Genomic DNA, 19826 nt, shown 5'->3' with positions numbered 1-19826 from the left:
AATTGCATTTTGAACATTGCATGCTGCAGAAAATGAGACTGCATCCACCTGGATTTCTCAGTATGTCTTTTCCAATATGTTCCAATAAGTCATTAACATCTGGATTCAGTAAAAAAATTGTTGAAGTCAGCCAACACTGTGTTGCAAGGGGCAACACAGATGTTTAACTTACCTTTTCTCCCTTCTGTCCTGGTGGGCCAACCACTCCATCAAGCCCAGGAAGACCCTGTGGATGATAGTAAATCTAAAGCAGGTGGTGTTTGATAGTCCTCTTCCTAGCACATACAGGCAAGTATTTTGGACCTACTTCATGAAACAAAAGTGTGAAATACTATGTGGCACCAAGTACCAGCTAACACGACTAAGTTCTAGCATTTGTATTTCTTGTCGACTGAGAATTTGGTTTGGTATAAAAAAATTATTTAAATACATATTAATAGAAAACTATATCAAATCATTGCATAGTGAAATAAAAAATAATTTTAAACAATATAATATAGATACAACATTTTCATGTAAAATAATGGTGTTATGCAAGCAGGTTTTGACAATGCTACTACAGATGTGTTGGGACTGAACTCCACACACGTGTCAGCTGTCTATCCAGTAATAGTCTGATTAGTGCTCAGACCACACATGGGCTCCTCAACTCCTTTCTCTACCATTGAGAGTTCTGGCATACTGTAGAAGATTTTGATGAAGACTAGCTGACTGGGGCAATATTTCTTCTTTGCAATCAAAGCAGAAAACATCCTGGAAGGGCTGACAGGCTTTGTGTGTGGCAGGATGAGCAAAGCCTGAAAAGAACATTCTAGGAATACGACCGCTGTGCAGCATATTGGAGAACTGTCACTTAGCCCATCCTCCTGGAGCTCTTTTGTGTTAAACCATGGGGTTTTCAGGCATGAATTCCTTAATTAAGTGTAAGAAAGAAAGAAAAATATTTTCCTGACATCATAGTCCTTAGTTTCTTATTGGCAGGATTCCTAACTGGTGGAACAGGTGTACTGTCACTACAATCTTTTGTCCTGCTCCCTACATCCTCTAGACCTGAGGCTCCTTCCCTTCCCAGGCCTTGGGGTTTTATTCCAAGAGAACAAGTCTATAGGAAGACGGTGGTGGAATGATGATTGCAGACAGCTGGGCTTTATATACTCCTTATCCTTATACTTTTACTTATACTTATCCTTTTATACTGTCAGGATATCTAGACCCAGCTCAGCAATCTAAACTCATGCCCTAATGCTTAGACATGTTAAGTGAGACAGGATCACTAGAGCTTCAGGCATGCTTAAAGCTAATCCTTACAGGTTATGTCAAGAGTACACTACATTAGCCTGTGCAGGTTGTCACTGTCATCACAGCAGCTTCAAGTTCCGTGCAGGCTAGCCTTGTTATTGAAGGTTTTTAGGCTGGCAGTCTCTGAGCTCCATGCTGCTGCTCAAGCACTGTTGACTACTTTGAAGATTACCCAGAATCTACAAGAACTGTCCCATGCTAATGTAACTGAGGGAGAAGTCGACTGGGACCACCCTCGATAGCCAGGACTGTTGATAAATGATGGTAAGCGGCTTGGCCAGCTCCTCCACCAGTTCTCTCAGTATCCTCAGGTGTATCCCATCTGGCCCCATCGACTTGCGTACATCCAAGTGCCGTAGCAGGTCACCAACCATTTCCTCATGGATAGTGAGGGCCACATTCCCCATGTTTACTAATTTTATTGTTGAGTGAAGCCCCCTCAGTCCATTAGTAGAGTTGCACAGACATACGCAAGGCTGGAACACACTGCACATGGACAAAAGACTAACTATAAAAAATACAGGGTAATGTTTCATTTCACAACTTATAACAAAATATCTATGATAGGAAATAAGAGGGTTTACTTTCTAAGTAACTATAGTAACAAAACAAATGTAAGCACTAGTTACTTTGAAGTCCCACTGTTGCACTCCATTTTTTTCCCTAGCAGGAAAAAATAAATAAATTGATTTGTCCTGAAAATGCTTGTATATTTGGAGAATATGTTGGCGCCTCAGTTGTTTGCCTTGTGCTTTCTGATGATTCCTTCTATCAGGCCCTTGTATAGCCATTAACACATGTGCAAAGCAGATACTCCTGAACTGATTTCATGGGTCTAAAAACACATCTTCTAGAAGTATAACTGATGACAGTGTGTGAGGCTATGGTGTTTCAGGCCTTTACACATGAATAACTATTACCCTTCCTAAAGCACATGCATTCTTTCAACAGACGATACTCACAGGTGGACCATGTTGGCCATGTTTTGCTGAAGGTCCAGGAGATCCTGGGTCTTTTCTCTGCACATCTCCTATTCCTGGCCTTCCTGGAGGTCCTGTGGGCCCATCTTCTCCATTCTGACCTTTCTGTCCCCGAGTAAGTAAAAAATTAAATATACTAAATATCTTGCATTATCCTGTGGTTTAACTGAGAAAATAATAAACACCATCATCTATTGGCTGTCTCAGGAGAAAATCAGAAAGCAACAGCATCTACTGACTGCTTGAAGTGGTGCCGTCCTGTACTTTCTTGTCTTTATGGTATGAAAAAGGCCTGATTTTCACCCCAAATGGAGCTTCCCTCTCTGAAAATTTCTCATGCTGCACATATTCTTCTCTTTCTATTATCGTAAATAGGTTGAAGCTTCCCTGGAACACTGGGCTGACTTCTAACTCCGTGTTGCTATGTCAGGCTGACTCCTAAACCTGTGATCCTCCAAACCCCATGATGTGAATCAACTTTGAAGTGAGACTTTGGCCATTATTTTATTGGTCCTCCTTCTGTGTCCATTTCTGGGGTTGTTCCAATGAATTGGACCATTTTTGAGGTCAGTTGGATCACTGTTCTGGGATTGGTTTCATATATTTGGTACTGGTAGTGGTCTTATGAATATATATTTTTACATGTATATTTGCTGCCATAGTACTGGTGAGTGTCATCTCTCATAAGTTTATTTGCTGCTTAGTATTGACAATTTTTTGAACCTATAATACTAATATATATATAAATATATATATATTTTTACTGCCGTTAATTGCATATCTACTACCTCTAGCAGCTCCTACTGTTTATTATTGCTATACCTTTAAAATCTGCTATATATTTACTTCCTGGTAATAACTTTATTATTATTATTATTATTATTATTATTATTATTATTATTATTATTATTATTTTTCAATCAAGAATCTCAAGTCCATCTCAATGTGAGAAATCCTTATAGATCCAAACTTCTGTATAGTGAGAGTGCTTTTCAGTCTGTTGTCATGAGAGGACATTCAAGAACATGAGAAGCAACTTCTGGTTTGCTATGCTGCTAAGATGTAATAGACAAAGAAAACAACTCAACAAAGCACTTAAAGTTCATATATGTTTACCTGCCCTTGGGCCAAAAAAGATAAAGCAGATAACAAATCCTTTGTACAGACCTTCTCTCCGCTCTCTGTTGGCAAAATACTAAACCCAGAGGCATCTTCTTCTCCTAAGATTTTCTGTGTAACAATGGTAGACTGACTGTTGCCTTGTTCAGTTTCCATGACAGCAGAATCTAAATAAAACAATCACTTAATAGTGAGAAACAGAGCAAAATTACACTGATTCAGAGGTTATCTATCATAGCACATGTTGCAATTAGTTTGAACAAAGAAATTATTTAGATTATGACCAAAATACAGAGTATTCCAAGAATTAATATGTCACTTTATAACTCTGAAATATTTAAAAAGAAACAAAAAAAAAAAAAAGGAAAAAAAAAGAAAAGAGAGAAGAGAGAATAAAATTATAAAATGAAAGTTTATTTAAGGACAAAGACTGTATTGCATTTTCTTTGCCTCAAACTCATGTCTAATGATTGCCTATTTTTCACATATGTAATGTAAAAAAAGGAGGGATAAGTACAACAGGCACTATCTGGAGTATATGTAAAATTTAAAAATATACAATTTCTTTGACTTTATTTAGATAAATAGCGTCTTGTTCTCTGGGCATGCACCAAAATTACCTTGCTAGTGGAGGATTAGATTTCTCAGTAGTTTATAAGCTGATGTTTTCATGATGTTGCTAATACTTGCATCCAAAATACCCCATTTATGCACTAAATATATTCACATTCTTTGCAGTGAAGATAAGTGGAATATAGTCATTTATTCAGTGGTGGTACTCAGTTTTAGATGAAAGGCTGTGCAGAAGGTCATTGAATTAAACAGTTATCTTAAATTTCTTTCAAAAGGACTCACTTGATTTTAGAGCCAGTGACACTATTTACAGATATATGTCTTAATAAATGTCATGTTTCTCAATGACCTGAGCAAAATGGAGAGCATTTTTCTCCTTCCCTTCCCTTTGCCTAACACCTGTAATGCCTGTACATTCCTGTAGTGTTGTAGAGTATCACAGCTGTAGCTCCACAGGTCAGGTTTTTTCTTTTTTCTTTTTTTTTTTTTTTTTATTGTTTTTATTTTATTTATTATTTTTTTATTTTAAAAAATTTTGTTCTTCTTCTTTTAAATTTTATAATTATTAATATTATTTATTTTAAAATATAAAACTTTCTGGAAAAAAAGTGACTGAAACTTTCACACTATGGATGGGTAAGCCTACTTGGCATGTTTAACAATGACTAGTGTAAGCATCTATATGGAGTGAAGTGAGAGATGCATTGAGTGTTCTCTGTATTTGCTACCACTTACCTTTGCTGTTGTTAAGAAACTGTGGTCTAACAGACTGCAGTTTCAATGTTTGACATGCTGATCCTTTGAACACACAGGATCCCACAAATCATATAATTTTCAACTCCTGGCAGCACCCAAAATATGTCTGTGATTTTTCATACAGAAGAAAACTACCAACTCTGACCTAGATAACAAAAATGACAACCCCCCATTACCTGCCTCCAAACAAGCAAATGAACAAAAAAAGAGATCATGCCTTGTTCTCTAATTTTAGCTGTTTCAGAGGTTTCTTCTGGTCTGTGATGTCCCGAGAAATTGCTTTCTTCCAAAAAAGACAATATGGTTGGTGGTGCTTCCACTGGCTCGGCCAGTGTATCTTCAAGCTAAAATACATAAAATCCCAACAAACTGTTTAGAAAAAAAAGGCTTAGTATATGTTTTAAAGCAGAAATCAATTAAAAAACTTCAAGGGTCTTCTTGTTATTAAGAAGTATTGAGAAAAGGGCTTAGGGCTAATTTTGAGGGGAAAATAAGATCTTTCCCACTAGGGGCCAGATCTGATTCCCACTATAACTGACAAAAGTACTTTCTTTTGATTTCAGTTTTATTTACTCAATTTGAGAAAACAAACAAACAAACAAACAAACAAAAAACCACATGAATGTTTCTTCTTCTCTTATTTCTCTTATACCTAGATCTTGCTATTGACAATCTGTTTAGGAATATTGCAATTACTTTTTAGGGATGAATAAACCTTTTATTACAATTTTTCTGAACTACAGGAAACTTATAATGTTAGCCTTGTAATGTATCACAGAGTTTTGTGTTTAAAAATCCCTTAAATCAGGCTGGGTCTTGGCTACTTTGAGGAATGAGGAACAACATTTTTCTTTAAATACAAAGTCCTTTTAGAGCTTAGGTGGGAAAAGAAATGTATGGCCAATGGAAGTGAGGTTATGTGACATGGGAGGACCACAGAGATTTTTTTTTTGCCATTGTAGGGAGGTGATTCATAGGGTTCAATTATAATTGAAGATGGCCACTACTGTGGGGGACAATAAAAAGAGTTTCTTAAAATGTGTTAAGAGCAAAAGGAAAACCAGCAACAACATTGATCTGTTTCTTGATGAAGATGGTTCCTCGCAAATAGGAATATAGACAAAATAGAGCCATTTAAATGCCTTCCTCACCTTTGCTTTTAACATTAATGATGGGCTATGGGTTTCCTGGCACCCTGAAATGGAGGACCGTGACAGCAGGAATGGTAAACTCCCAGCCAATGCTGAACTTCTGTGAGATTTGCTGCTTCAGCTGGATGCACATAAGTCTATGGGGTCTGATAGGATTCATCCAAGGCTACTCAAAGAGCTGGCTGATGTCATTGTGGGACCTCTCTCTATTATTTTTCAATAGTCTTGAGAATCTAGAGAGATTCCAGTTGACTGGAAGCTAGCAAATGTCCTTGCTTTCAAGAAGGGCAAGAAAGAAAACCCTGGTAATTACAGATCTGTTAGTCTCACTTCAGGGTATAGTAAAATTATGGAGAAGATTGTTCTGGGAGTTACTGAAAAACAAAATCCAGTGGAAAATCTTGTTTAACAAACTTAATCCCTTACTTAATTAAAACCTTTTATGACAAGATTACCCATCTAGTTGACAAAGTGAAGTCAGTTGATGTAATTTTTTGGATTTCAGATTTTTTTTTTTTTTTTAAATTTTATCATGCTAAAATCTAGGATCCTGGTGGGCAGTTGGAAGCATAGCCAGCAATGTGCCCTTCCGGCAAAGAAGGCCAGCAGCATCCTGGGCTGCAGTAGGATCAGTGATGTCAGCAGGTCAAGGGAGGTGATTATTCTCTATTCAGCACTGGTAACACCCCATCCTGAAAACTGTGTGTGGATCTTGTATCCCAAGTATATGGACAGATTAGATCAAGTCCAGGAAAGGACCATGAAGATCATTAGGGAACTAGAGCATTTGACTTATGAAGGGAAGATAAGAGAGTGAGAACCATTTAGCCTCAAGAAGAGAAGGCTCAGAGTGGTCATATCAATACATATAAAATCCCGATAGGAGGGAGTAAAGTAGAGACAGACCCTTATCAGTCAGTAGCCAGTGGAAGGGCAAGAGGCAACGGAAACAAACTGAAATGCAAGAAATTCCATTTCTACATCAGAACATTTTTTTTTCTACTGGCACCAATCTGTCATTGACTATTTTAAGAAGAGATTTGGACAGAATAATCTTCATAGGTCTCTTTCAGCATTAGCTGTTCTGTGAGAAGCATAAGACAGGTGAAAAAGTTTGAGTTATTTGCAAAATGCATAAAAAATAATCTTTTTTTCAAACGTATCAGAAGCAGGAAGCCAGGTCAACACACAATTAAGTTGTAAAACAAGTTCTCAGAGAAGTTTAAACTAAAGCAGAGAAAAATAAATGAAATTTTAAAAAGTAGTAATAGAATCTAGGACTTGCTATCTGAAAAAATATTAAGCCAGAAATGTAGGGTGTATAAATCAAATAAATTTACCCTTATGGGAAGATGAGAAGGTGAAAGGGCTTCTTGTGTCTCAGGAATGTTTTCATGTTCTTGAATACTGCCATTGCCACTGATGTCCCCCGAGGCCTGTGCAAAACCCAATCATAATAACATGTTCATAAAAGTAAGAGGAAAAAAGTATGTTCTCCAAGGAATCAGCTACTTCAAAGTAGAAAAGACTGATCTTTATTTTTCCAAATTGGTGAAGCCTCATTCTCATTATGATGTTAGCTTATTTTGCAGTACTTAGGGTATTTCATGAATATGACCCTTTAGAAAATTGTAAAACAGTTCATTTTCTTAAGCATGTTATAGAAAGAAGAAAAAAAAAAAAAACAAAATAAGAGATTCTTACACATAGAGCTTTTAAAATGGCAGTATGTTGCCATGAAGAAATACTGTATTTAGTTTCATAAAAAAAAAACTATTAAAAAAATTAGTTTTAAATTTAAATTTATTTTATAATACTATTTAAAATTTAATAATATTATAAATTTATTTTTTTAATTAAATTTAATTTTTTTTAATTAAAAAGTAAAAACTTGTGGCAACTGACCTTGAAATCTGTTATATGAGCACTGAGGATAGATGAAGTGTTTGTAAGAATACTCACATAAGGATCATCATCTTCACAATGGTCTTCAGTAGATCTTGGGTCAGATCTGATAGTCAGATGTTGAATTGAACCCTACATGAAAGAATAAAAACAGTACAAGGAAGTAATATTTCATGTAGGAAGGTGAATAATAATAATAATAATAACAATAATAACAACAATAACAATAACAGAAAAAAAAAACTTTGATATGATTTGCTTGGGAAATTATCTAAGGCCTGAAATATTATGATAACAAATTCAATTTTAAAATGTGAATAAATTTTAATGTTTTAATGTTCTGTTTTTCCATTATTTGGTTTATGTTTGTTTTGTACTTCTATTTAGAAGTCATAGAACTTCCTTTTCTTTCCTTAAAATCTGATTATAGTTATGTCCTTTTGTGTCTAGTAAACAGAGCCTTGGACACATGAATTCTCGAGAGTCAGAGCAAAATAGCAAATGGCATAGAGAGTCATTTGCTTAATTTGTGTGTATTTTTCTATTCGGGACAAAGAGTTCTTGCTTGAGGGTTTATCAAAAATTTATTTGTTCTGCCCCTAACTCATTGTGACATATGATGCGTGAAGTATAAAAACAAAAGAGCATACATGTGACCTACAGAACACATCACAAATCATAGTACTGAAGCAATCAGCTGAATGGCTGAAATTTATGTATACAGAGTAAACAGAACAGTCTGTTTCAGTGGAAGACGCCTTTAAGCGTAATCTGCTATGCACTCCTTTCTCCATATTTACAGAATTATTGGTGGTAATCTTGGAAACTAATCATCACACATATATTTTCCAGGTGGGGTACCAAAGTCACCTGATTTTCTTGAAAGTTTCTCATTCCTACTTGCTAATCAGGCAGCCTCAATAGTCCAGTCAATCCAACAGTCTACAGAAAGGTAACACCAGCAGGCAGATTTCCTGCATATCCTTTTCTGCCACTTATTTGCTGCTGTTCAATACATCCCTATAATTTCTAAATGCTTAGTCTAGTCAGATAAATGATACAAGCACATTATCCTTGCTGTTTACCTGTTGGAGCTCACAATCTGCCAATACAGTTGAACTTTGGAAAGAACATCCTGTTTTTCTGAAGCAAAGGATCTATTCAGTTTTGTGCTGCTGCTCTGCTAATTTATGGGAAGAGATATTATTCTTACAAACTACTGTACCAGTTTTGAAGTACTGGAGAAGTACAAGACAGAAAAGGTGTGAAGTTTCCATTTCAGTTTGGTAATGAGTTAATCTCTTGCATACTGGTCTTGTGGTAGTGTGTTGGGTCCTTTCCATTTTTCTAGAGCACCTGATAAGCTTCAAGTAATATATAAATTGTAGAAACAGCTTTATTTTCCAGCTATACTTTGATAAGATCACTCTCTTCTTGATATTTAGTGTGGAATGAACATACCAAGCTAAAAAGAATTTAAAATGCTGAATTGTACTAAGGTATTATTCAGATAAATTAAACAAATGGACACTCTGAAATCTGACTTCCAGAAAAAAAAAGACCCTATAAATGTAAATTATACATTTACTGTGAAATTCCTAGTACAAAAACTTAGCATTGAGCTCAATATCTGGATCATTTCTAAATTTCTGACATTCTATGAGCATTTTAAGTCAGAGTTTATACATCTGCATTAGCTGGGTATGGAAAAAATAAGCTCTATACATTGTAACCATGATATAACCATTGTAAACAGAATCTCTTGGTTGAAGTGTACATGTGCACAATACTGAGATGTGTATCACATTGTACTCACTGTGAACTTATCCAGTCCCGTGGCTCCTGCATTACCAACAAATATCCCAGAGTCAGAATCAAATACCAAGGCTTCAGCTGACCTCTGAAATGGAACTCTCTGATATTCTTCACAGTCCATGAACAAAGCAATATAGTTTCCCTGAACAGTCACTGTAAACCTATTCCACCTGTTAGTCATCACTGGCACTTTAAATGAAGCAGCCTCTTGGGAGATACGGGAACCAGGCTCTGTGTAGTACATAATTATTCTTTGGGTGCTGTCATCAACTGGTGAAATTCTCATTCCCAAGTAAATTGTTTTCTGGAAGGCATCTGTTATTGCAAATAGCACTCCTCCACGATCGCTGTTTGGTTTCACTGTAACTACGATAGCAAAGTCTCTATAGAAAGACAGTGGTATTATAGCACTTGTCAATCGACCAATGTTGGCATCTATACCAAAGCTGTATGCCGGAAACCCTCCGTAGCCGGTGACAAAGTAGACAGAAGGAGGGAGTGGAACTCCTATTAACTCTGTGAGATCGAGACTTCCTTTTGAGCCTCGTTCTATAAAGTATGAGAGAAACAAACAAACAAACGTTATTATTCTTGAAGTGCACAGCCCATTTAATTCAAAACATTTAATAAAAACCTTAAAACCTGAAATGCTTTTTTAAAATACCGATAACATACTGCTACTACTTTAGGCCCCAGTTCAGTTAGTTCTGAACACACTTAGCCTTAGTTATGTGTATGCACCTTTTTCCTTTGACTATTAGAGGTTACTCATATGCTAAATGCTCATGTGCTTCTGACAAAAAAACTACTTCCTACAAAAGACATATCACTTTTGCTGGCTATAAACTGCAAAGAAAACTTCTGCAAGTGCTTGCTTCTGTGAAGAATAAACAACCTCCGTTTTCGCAAATTAGCTGAGATGTTATCCTCTCAATCAAAAAAGCAAGAATTTTCTATAAACAACACAATAGAGTTACACAAAACCAGGCTAAAAGTTGCAGTGAGTTTACGTCAGTCCTTGCAATTAGCTCTGCTTGTAAAACAGACCTCAGTTTTTATGTCCTTTTTCTCAAATTTATTTCCTTAGTTTCACTGTGTATATAAGAAAAGTCAAAGTCAAAACCCATCATCAGTCAAAATTCAGTTTTGAAACGAATTTCTGCTCCAGCAAGCACACAGAAGTAAATGTGTAAAAAATAAATAAATAAATAAATAAAAAGAGTAAAAAATCTCTGTCAACATGCCCAGAAAGAAAATTCTTGGCAATGTAGTAGTAATGACAAGAGCAAATTACCTACACACAATTCTAACTAAAACCTTGCAAAGGTATACTGCCTGCCTGCCTGCCTGCCTGCCTGCCTGCCTTCCTTCTTTCCTTCCTTCCTTCCTTCCTTCCTTCCTTCCTTCCTTCCTTCCTTCCTTCCTTCCTTCCTTCCTTCCTTCCTTCCTTCCTTCCTTCCTTTTTTCTCTCTTGTCTCACCTTACCTTGCCTTGCCTTGCCTTGCCTCACCTTTAATACCAACTTAAAGGTTGCTATTAAAAGCTGTTTGGACTAGAGTCTAGATCTATCCTAAGACTAGTAATTGTAAACCTGAAACATTCTGACACCTGGAGAAGAATATTTGTATTACTTTTTGTATAATAGAGCTTGTATAAAACACGGTCCCTGTTTCCAGCTGATGTTAATACACTGCATTTTCACAGAACCCAACTTCTAAGGTGGTTAAAGTATATTAGCATACAGGCTTTAGGAAACCTACAACAGAGTCAATGACAACAGGATTACAGATAAGGAGGCTGTTTTTCTGTGTCCTTTCACCCTCAATTTCAGTATATCAGAAGCAGAGTTCAAAAAGCAGGGCTGTTAGGCCTTACACAGACAGAATTATCTCTTATCCCTGGTTTAAAACATGCAATTCCAAAGGCTCACATATTCGGGGAAAAAAAAAAAAAAAAAAAAAAAGAGAGAGAGAGAGAGAAAAGTCCAATGCAGAAGGACTTGAACTACTGAAGGACAGCTGGGGGCTCAAAATGGACATGGCATGGAAAAACAGGAGTGTTGAGGGATCTATCTTATTCAGTGCAAGGCAGTAGGAAAAAAAAAAAAAAAAAAAAAAAAAGGAAAGAAAAAGAAAAAAAAAAAAAAGAGAGAAAAGTCCAGGTTTGAGTAACTTGACAATTTCTTTAGAAACACAGAAATTCAGCACTGAAACTGGTTTTCTACTGTCTCTGCACTCAGAACAATGCAAAGTTGCCATTTTATCCAGCCTTTTTCAGATATAGGATGTGTGTATGAGCTGGCATTCTGGGACATCCACCATCCTAAAGGTAACTGGACAAAACTAAACTGTAAAAGGATTACAGAATGTGCATTGAATATTGCAGCTGTCCAAACGTACACATCTGTGGCAAGCTTGGTCACTGATTTTATGGAATTAAAATTGTGTGTGATGTAAATATGTAAATTACATAAACTGATATGCTATTACCATTATCAGCTTGAGGTACACTCTTTAATGATTGCAAAGGAGCAGAAATTTTATATTTCACCACTAGGCAGCGATACAGCACTTCATAAATCAGATTAGAGCTTTAGTTTAGGAAAGGAGAGCTTTACTTATGAATAACCAATGCCAGTGTTTGCTGTATGTACTTTTTCACAACATCAAAGCTAGTTTATGCTTAATTTCCATTATGTTCAAAATGGATGTGAATTATTACCCTGTTGTTTTTGTTTCACAGTAACCTTGGAAATCAGACAAAATACAATTAACTAAGTCTGCTGTGTATTTTCATGGGTAAAAATGACATTGCTTTTCTCATTTTCTCTTTCTCTTTTTATCTCCTGAATTTTAAGGGAGAAAATCATTGCAAGGCCATGACCAATGCCTTCATTACCAAAATGTAATATTTTTCTAAGATAATGAGGACAATTCTCTTTTAAGGTACAGGGAGAGACATCTGACGCTTTTGCAGACTTAGTTGTATGTGTCAGCAGAGACTCTCTGCACAAATGAGGAAAAACAGACACCTATTTAAAGATACCGAACGTAGTCTGGCACACTGGCCTGGGTCTAAATTCTCGACCCATATAAAGGGATTTAATGGGAAGCCAGGACAGAGAACACTTACTTAGAATCTCCTATTGTTCCTGCTCTTCTTTGCTAGCTCCCTATTGCACTACAAGATTCTGTCCTTGGATCCATGGTGTGAGCAGGACCATATGAGCACTGTATGAAAATTACAAAGCTTCACCCAGAAATGGTACTTCCATTCTCATGCCTACCACACTACACCTCTTAGCTCAGTCAAAGCCAACACTCAAGGGCAAATATTACCCCAAATGTATGGAAAAACTGCCTGCAGGCAATCTCTGAATGGGAGGTGAGAGAAACAAATAGCTGACATATTTGTATTTTCTACATTCTGGTACAATCTCTGTGTGATGGAGGCTGATATACGCATAGTAAATCATCTCAGGTTTAGGTGAAACTTTTCTGCAATCTTCCAGTAATCCGAGAGTGGAAAATCTGCTTAATCCCAGGGTAGATCAGAAAAATAAAAACAGAAAAATAAAAATATTGCACAACATTTTGTTATTATTGTTATTGTTATTTAAATCAAGAGCTATGGACCCAGTCATATAATGAAAACAGGGGTTTTTATGCATCATCAACAATTAGATTTTACTTTGAGACCTGGTGGACTGTATTCCTCTCTCAGGTGACTAAACTATCCATTCTTTCATGTTAAGCAACAGAAAGCAATGCTTTGTTACTAAAGTCTTTTCAAAGCCTAAATAGGGAGCTTTATTTTTTTATTTCCTGTAATCTAGGAGCATCTCTTCCATAAAAGTTCTTCAGTTATGTGCCTGGTATTTATTACTGATTTTTATTCTTTTATGTAGTCATCCTCTCATCATTTATTCTTTGTACTTCTCATATATTCTCTACACCATGGGATTAAGTACTTAATATATTAGATATTAAAAAGGGCTGGGATTCAGAAAAGTGGAAAATTAATTGTGAGGTAGAAGTTATGGGAACAGTAAAATCTAAAATTATGTTTTATTTTGGACATTAATATTTCTTACAGCTTAATCATTTCATAACTTAGGTACACTTAAAAACGTAGAACAACAACAACAAAAATACAGCTAGTGTAATCCTATTTCTTCCATCTTCCTTTTCCCAGGAATTTCATTTCCCAAGAGCTACCTTACACTACATTTATTTCCTGGTGTAAATCACACATACTTTTATTATGGGTACACTTTCATATTTCTCCAGGGTATGCATTGAGTGGATTAAACAAAGTATCTTAAAAATGTAATTTTTGTTATAAAAAATTCTGGGTTAAAATCCTGGCTGAAGTCCTAACTGAAAGAACATGTTTTAAACTGACTTGTTAGAAGAAATGATCCCATAGCCTGCTGCTAGTGGTAGCCCTATGGCCACAGCTTTCACAGTTAGAAACTGTGCACTCAAGTACAGTTTTCAGCAGTGCACTCTACTGCTGTGGCAAATTTAGTCAGGGAGCAGTAGGACCAAACCTACTAAAAGTTGTTTGAGATACACTTCTGTCAAAAAGCTTGCACCTCCTTGTCCATTTGTATTTTTCTCTATTTTTATATTGTATATTTCTCTATTATATCAGTTTTCTAAATGTTGACCAGCTTCACCTGTCATAGGTTTCACATTGCTACTTAGAAGACCAAGAAGGCTGGAAAGGAAATAAATGGGCAGGTCAAGGGCCGCTTTTCATGTCTGGACAGATTTCTTTCTGTAATGCTCTCTTAACAACAGATCACAATTACTGAAGGAAAAATATTTTCATCTTCCTTACAATGCCATCTAGTTTTGTTAAATTTGTTAAAACTTCTCCTGACACTTTAGACTAAACAGAAAAACATCTCTGTGCAGGAGTCTGTCAGCTCTGTAGGAGGGGAATCTTCTATAACCTGCTGGGTGTGGAAAACAATCTGGCCTCTTTTCCTCTTTTCACTCCAGTGGAAGGAAAAATTCAGTAGCCACCTAAATAAGAAACTGCTGTGAGCAGAAGTGTTGCTGAAGCCACGTTTTGACTATCTTTTTGTCTTGTCATTGGATTCTGTAGTGAAAAGGTAAGCACTCACTGAAGCTTTTTCAGGGCTTTAAGCATCTTATGCAAATTTACTGCTTCTCCAAACAGTCCCTCTCAGTGCGGACATGAATAGGGTTTTGCACACTTACTCTGTTTCTGTTCCTTAAGACTTTGAGCTAAATGGCCATCAGGCCTCAGTATCATTGTCAGTTTTGATGTATACAAGCTCAGACTCAAAGAAGTCTCAGAAATCATTGCACAGACACATGCTACAATTACATATGCTTCATTTCCTTGTGAAAACAGTTCAAACTCAATGCATCACTGTAGTACATGCCTACAGCTCTTCTCTTGAATGCAAATACAGTTGGTTCTTTCTTAAATTCAGTGGATTAACTGGTTTTGCTACTTACAAATGACACTGCTGACTTTGCACATTATCCTATCCAATGGGATGTGGACTAAGTGACTCTGATTTTAGCTATGTGACTTCATAAACAAGTATAAGAAATATTTTACAAAACAGATACTGGGATGATTGTTATCTTCATTAATGGGAGCTCAAGAATTTTCTTTAGAAGAAAAATAAAATAAAGAAGAAGTCTATTTGAACTTAGCATAAAACATATTAATGGGATGTTGGATACAGGTATTTCAGACTTTGCAGTCATAGAGAGGAGGAAAAATAGTGTAGTGCCTTTACATTCAGTTGGTTTCAGATTTTCACAGGCTCATACATTACATTATTAATGTCTGGGGGACTTTATTTGCAACCAGAAAAACTACAAGTTTAGAATAAATCTTCACGTGTAGACCTGTACCAGCCTCAGTGCTAGCTCTGTCAGATAACTCTGAAGAGGCCAATACATTCATGGGAAGTTCTGCAAACAGAGTTTATCATGATTTCTGATCATCTCCCCACACTTTTCACTGAAAAAATACCATGGGGTGCTAAAGCCTGCAGATTTTTTCCTGTGGACTTTATCAAGGATAGCTTAAATGCTGCTTTGCCAGTGAGGTATTGTTTTGTGCTGATCCATACCAGTTCAGTTCCTTAAAACACAAAAAGCAGATATTTATGATGCTTTTTATCTGTGACTAATCAATATATAATCTGTTAAATACATACTTATTCCATTTTTGTTTATTTACTTAACACAAGAAGAAAAAAATTATTATGCTGGGAACAGGAAAAAAGCCCTATAACTAAGTGGTTAATGTGTGACTTGTGATCCAAAAAGGTTCCATGCAGGAAAGGACCATATTATGAGATGTATTTTTCTATGCAGCTGAAGGACAGAAACCTTTCTTCATAATATAGCTACATGCAGGCATGTATCCTTGCTTCTGGCTCCATGCATTCCTTATCTGCCCTCATCAAATGACCAAATATGCAGTCTCAAACAGTAGTTTGAGTGATCCAAAATTCTTTTCTTTTCTTTTCTTTTCTTTTCTTTTCTTTTCTTTTCTTTTCTTTTCTTTTCTTTTCTTTTCTTTTCTTTTCTTTTCTTTTCTTTTCTTTTCTTTTCTTTTCTTTTCTTTTCTTTTCTTTTCTTTTCTTTCTCTGATTCACAGCTATATCTCCTTTGCATTATTTCCAAGGAAATATGACAGGAACAGTATGACAACATTAGAAATGCCATACAAATCAGATATTTCATTACTGCAGTTCATATTTTAATAAGACCATAGTACATAAATGAGATTTTATGGCTACCAAAGCTAGAGTTACCAATCTATGATATTTTTGATCACTGCCTGTTAACTAAATTGCTTAGAGAAGTTTATAAGGTAGTTAATAATTATGGTAATCGACTGAAAATGAAATAGTAGATGATACTTTTCCCAGCTTGCTAACATTTACTTTAACAGTTCTACTATTGTTGATTACTGAACTAATACTTTTGTCTCTGCAATGTATTGCCAGTCAAGAGCAGATCTGCATGGCTTGTGCACAACATGGAATAATCATTAGGTCACATCTAGAAAAGCCAAGTTGTCTCTTATATTTTATTCAAGATTTGAAGTTGTATGACCAAAACAAAATGAAAAAAAAAACCAACAAAACAACAACAACAACAACAAAAAAAAAAACACAAAGAATATATTACGTTTTGCACACATATGGCCAAAAATAATTTCTTCAAGAATACATATTGAATAGCAGAAATCTCATATTTGGTGAATGTTATATTTTTAGTTCACTCAAATATTGTGTGATCCAAGAGCTGAAAAAGACAGAAAGGTAAAAGTAGCATACAGTAGTTATTCTGAACTCCGTATGCTTGACATACGGTTGTGTTTCAGAGTTTTCTCAACGGCACGCCAAACCAAACTTGAAGGACATACTTGATTTGTCTCTGTTTCCAATATTTATAAATCCATATAATGTATGCTTGCTTCCTTCTTCTAGAAAAATAGTTCACAAAACCTAACATTTTTGCCCTTCTGGATTGAATTTCATAAGTTACTTTCGCAAGGCTTTTGTCTTTGTGCCAACACAAAGAAAAAGTAACATCTTCAGAATTTATTGCATTTTTGTTAATTCTTATTTCAAATGAATATTTATGAAATAAAAAATAAGTAAAACATAGTAAAAAGAAAAATAAATCATTGGTTTGGCTTTGATTGCAGGCTTTACTCTTTTTTCTCTCTGAACTCTTTACTCTTTTTTCTCTCAGTCTTATTGTAAGACAATAGTGATTTCTGGTATTACCAATTTCATTGGTGATAACCACAGGTGTGTGTTATGAAGGCCTGATAGCTACAGATGGGTCCCACCTCTCTCAAATGGGGAAACAGATCCTAGACCAGGAGCCAGCAGGGCTCACTGGGCTTTAAACTAGGTATGAAGTGGGAATGGGATGAAATGGGGCTCAATAGAGATGAGCCTTGGGGAGTAATGCCAAGGAAATGTTGTATATGGTACTTTGGGACATGGTTTAGTTGGTAATATTGATGGTAGGGGATTGGTTGGACCAGATGATCTTGGAGATCTTTTCCAACCTTAATGATTCTATGATTCTATGTTCAGGTTCACTCCCTGAAAGCCAAGTAAGACTTATGATGTCTCTCAGTGAACTACTCTGTACACAAAAGGCAGCAGTAACAGAGAATATTCAAGTAATAACAGCACTGTCTTGTGATAAGTTAAACCTGAAACAGTTCTGAAAATTGAGGAGGAAAGATTGGTGGAAGTCTTCAAAAGACGCTTAGATGTAGAGCTTAGGGATATGGTTTAGTGGAGGGCTGTTAGCGTTAGGTTGGAGGTTGGACTCGATGACCTTGAGGTCTCTTCCAACCTAGAAAATTCTGTGATTCTGTTTTAAATTGTTTTCTTGAGTCTCAAAATCTCCGTAGTTTTTTGAAAAACAAAGTAAGGTAACATTTTCAGATGCGGTGAATTATGGTAGTTCTGCTGCTTTTGGTACTGCTGTGATAATTTTATACATTATAGTAGCTATCCCCAATACCCAAACTGAGACTTTGCAAATGTAGTTTGCAAATACGGTTAATGATCGAGCCAAATTTGTTTTCATCAGTTATTTCATTGCTCTGTTGCTTAAATGCTAAGTATTTTTCATAAATATATAAATTACAATTCTACTAATCATTGTAGCTAAAAGTAGAAGGTATAGCCTTTGAAATACACAACACGGAGATAAAAAGTATCAATTCCCTTATACCCTCTCTAAGAATGTCACTTGTTCATAAAAATTAACTTCTTTGTGGGCCTGTTTAATTCCCAGTGGTCTACTTGGCAATTGCGTTGCTTGATTTGGAACAACACTAAGGAACTAGTTGATACAGCCTGTGGTGTTCTGTGTAGGGTTTTTAATGTTATTTTAAAGTAAGGAAAATAATCACAAAATGAGTTTGGCTTATAGAATGTAACTACAGAACTTCAGACTCAACAGGACAAGACATTTATCTTGGATCTGACAGTATGTCTCTTTCAATAACTGGAATTTTGTGGTTTTGTTACATGACCACATAAAACCTGAGTCACATAGATGTTAATGTATCTGGCTACACCCTCATTTCTGGTAGGCGGACATCTACAGTGACCTGAACTGAACTGGAGTATTCTGTTAAGTACAGAATAAAGACAGATTTTTAAAACAGAGTGCATATATATCTAGAGTTGTGTCCAAGGCAAGTGGTCTGTGCCTTCTCAAAGGGAACCAGCAGAAAGATACACATTCTGACCTGCAGAAAAAAACAAACAGCATTCACCAGAAAAATCAGCTGCCACTAATTTTATCCTCCCATGTTGCTTTATAACTTTTAGTAGTTAATAGTAGCTGCTACTAATTAGTAGAAGTAATAGGTACTTAGTAATATTGTTCAAGGCAGCTGTCAATAACAATCTTCTAATGAAGCAGTGTCATGTATATTATATATTTGCACAGGAAATGTGACTGGAATAAGAAGAGTTTGGGTCATTTGAAGCCTGGTATTTTTCTACTTATTAGATGCAATATTCTCAACCAAACTTCAAGGACCTGACACACAGGACCAAGAGACAGGATTACAACAGATGGTCAAGTCTACCTTTACAGTTCCTCCACCCTTTACCTCCATCCAGAAATGATTCTAACAGTACAACTGTACAACAGAGGAGTTGTAAAATCAACAATTTTAGATTAAAAGGGATCCAAATAGGCCACATATCAATATATATTAAAAAAAATCTCATATATATTAAGTATCAATGAATAGGTTCTAAACTCTTTCTTTCTCCTATTTTTTCATATCCTTTCATTTCAAGATGTCTTTCACAGTGAAGAGAACCACTGATTGGCTTCCAACTTGGCCATTTGCTTTTCCACAACATATGCCACTAAGGAGTCTGAGTCAAAAAAACAAGGACTGGATAATACATGCTGTGCTAACTGCTAGAGAGCTTAAGTAGTTAACTATGAGAGCAGGGTGATGCACCAAAAGCCTATAACCCTGTATTTTGTTCTCAACTAGTGCTGTTGAAATAAATATATATGTGTATACTTTTTTTTTTAATTGAACTTACCCAGTTGTGACTACAATATTTTTTTTTTTCTGAGACTACACGATCCAAAATGCCCAAGTAAGTAGAATTCATTCAAATTATGCAACCACCATGGAATCTCTATAAACATTAATACAA

At 35.8% G+C, this 19826-nt stretch overlaps 1 protein-coding gene across 3 annotated transcripts in view; it reads right to left on the bottom strand.

Moving 5' to 3' along the window:
* COL15A1 (collagen type XV alpha 1 chain) overlaps positions 1–19826 on the bottom strand; it is a 302706-nt gene that overhangs the window by 258914 nt on the left and 23966 nt on the right. For all 3 annotated transcript variants that reach the window (XR_014689437.1, XM_084508908.1, XM_084508909.1), the window contains exons 3-9: positions 9600–10147; positions 7841–7915; positions 7219–7314; positions 4945–5071; positions 3447–3565; positions 2262–2384; positions 173–226 (exon numbers count right to left, since the gene is read on the bottom strand). Coding sequence is in view for 2 of the 3 variants with exons in the window: in XM_084508908.1 (XP_084365034.1) it covers positions 173–226; positions 2262–2384; positions 3447–3565; positions 4945–5071; positions 7219–7314; positions 7841–7915; positions 9600–10147 (1142 nt within the window). In the remaining variant the exon portion in view is untranslated. The remainder of the gene's footprint in view (positions 1–172; positions 227–2261; positions 2385–3446; positions 3566–4944; positions 5072–7218; positions 7315–7840; positions 7916–9599; positions 10148–19826) is intronic.

The sequence above is a fragment of the Aythya ferina genome (assembly GCF_964211825.1).
Source record: "Aythya ferina genome assembly, chromosome: 2".
Classification (NCBI taxonomy): Eukaryota; Metazoa; Chordata; class Aves; order Anseriformes; family Anatidae; genus Aythya; species Aythya ferina.
Note: the sequence above shows the minus strand (reverse complement) of the source record. Positions and strands in the feature narration are given on the sequence as shown.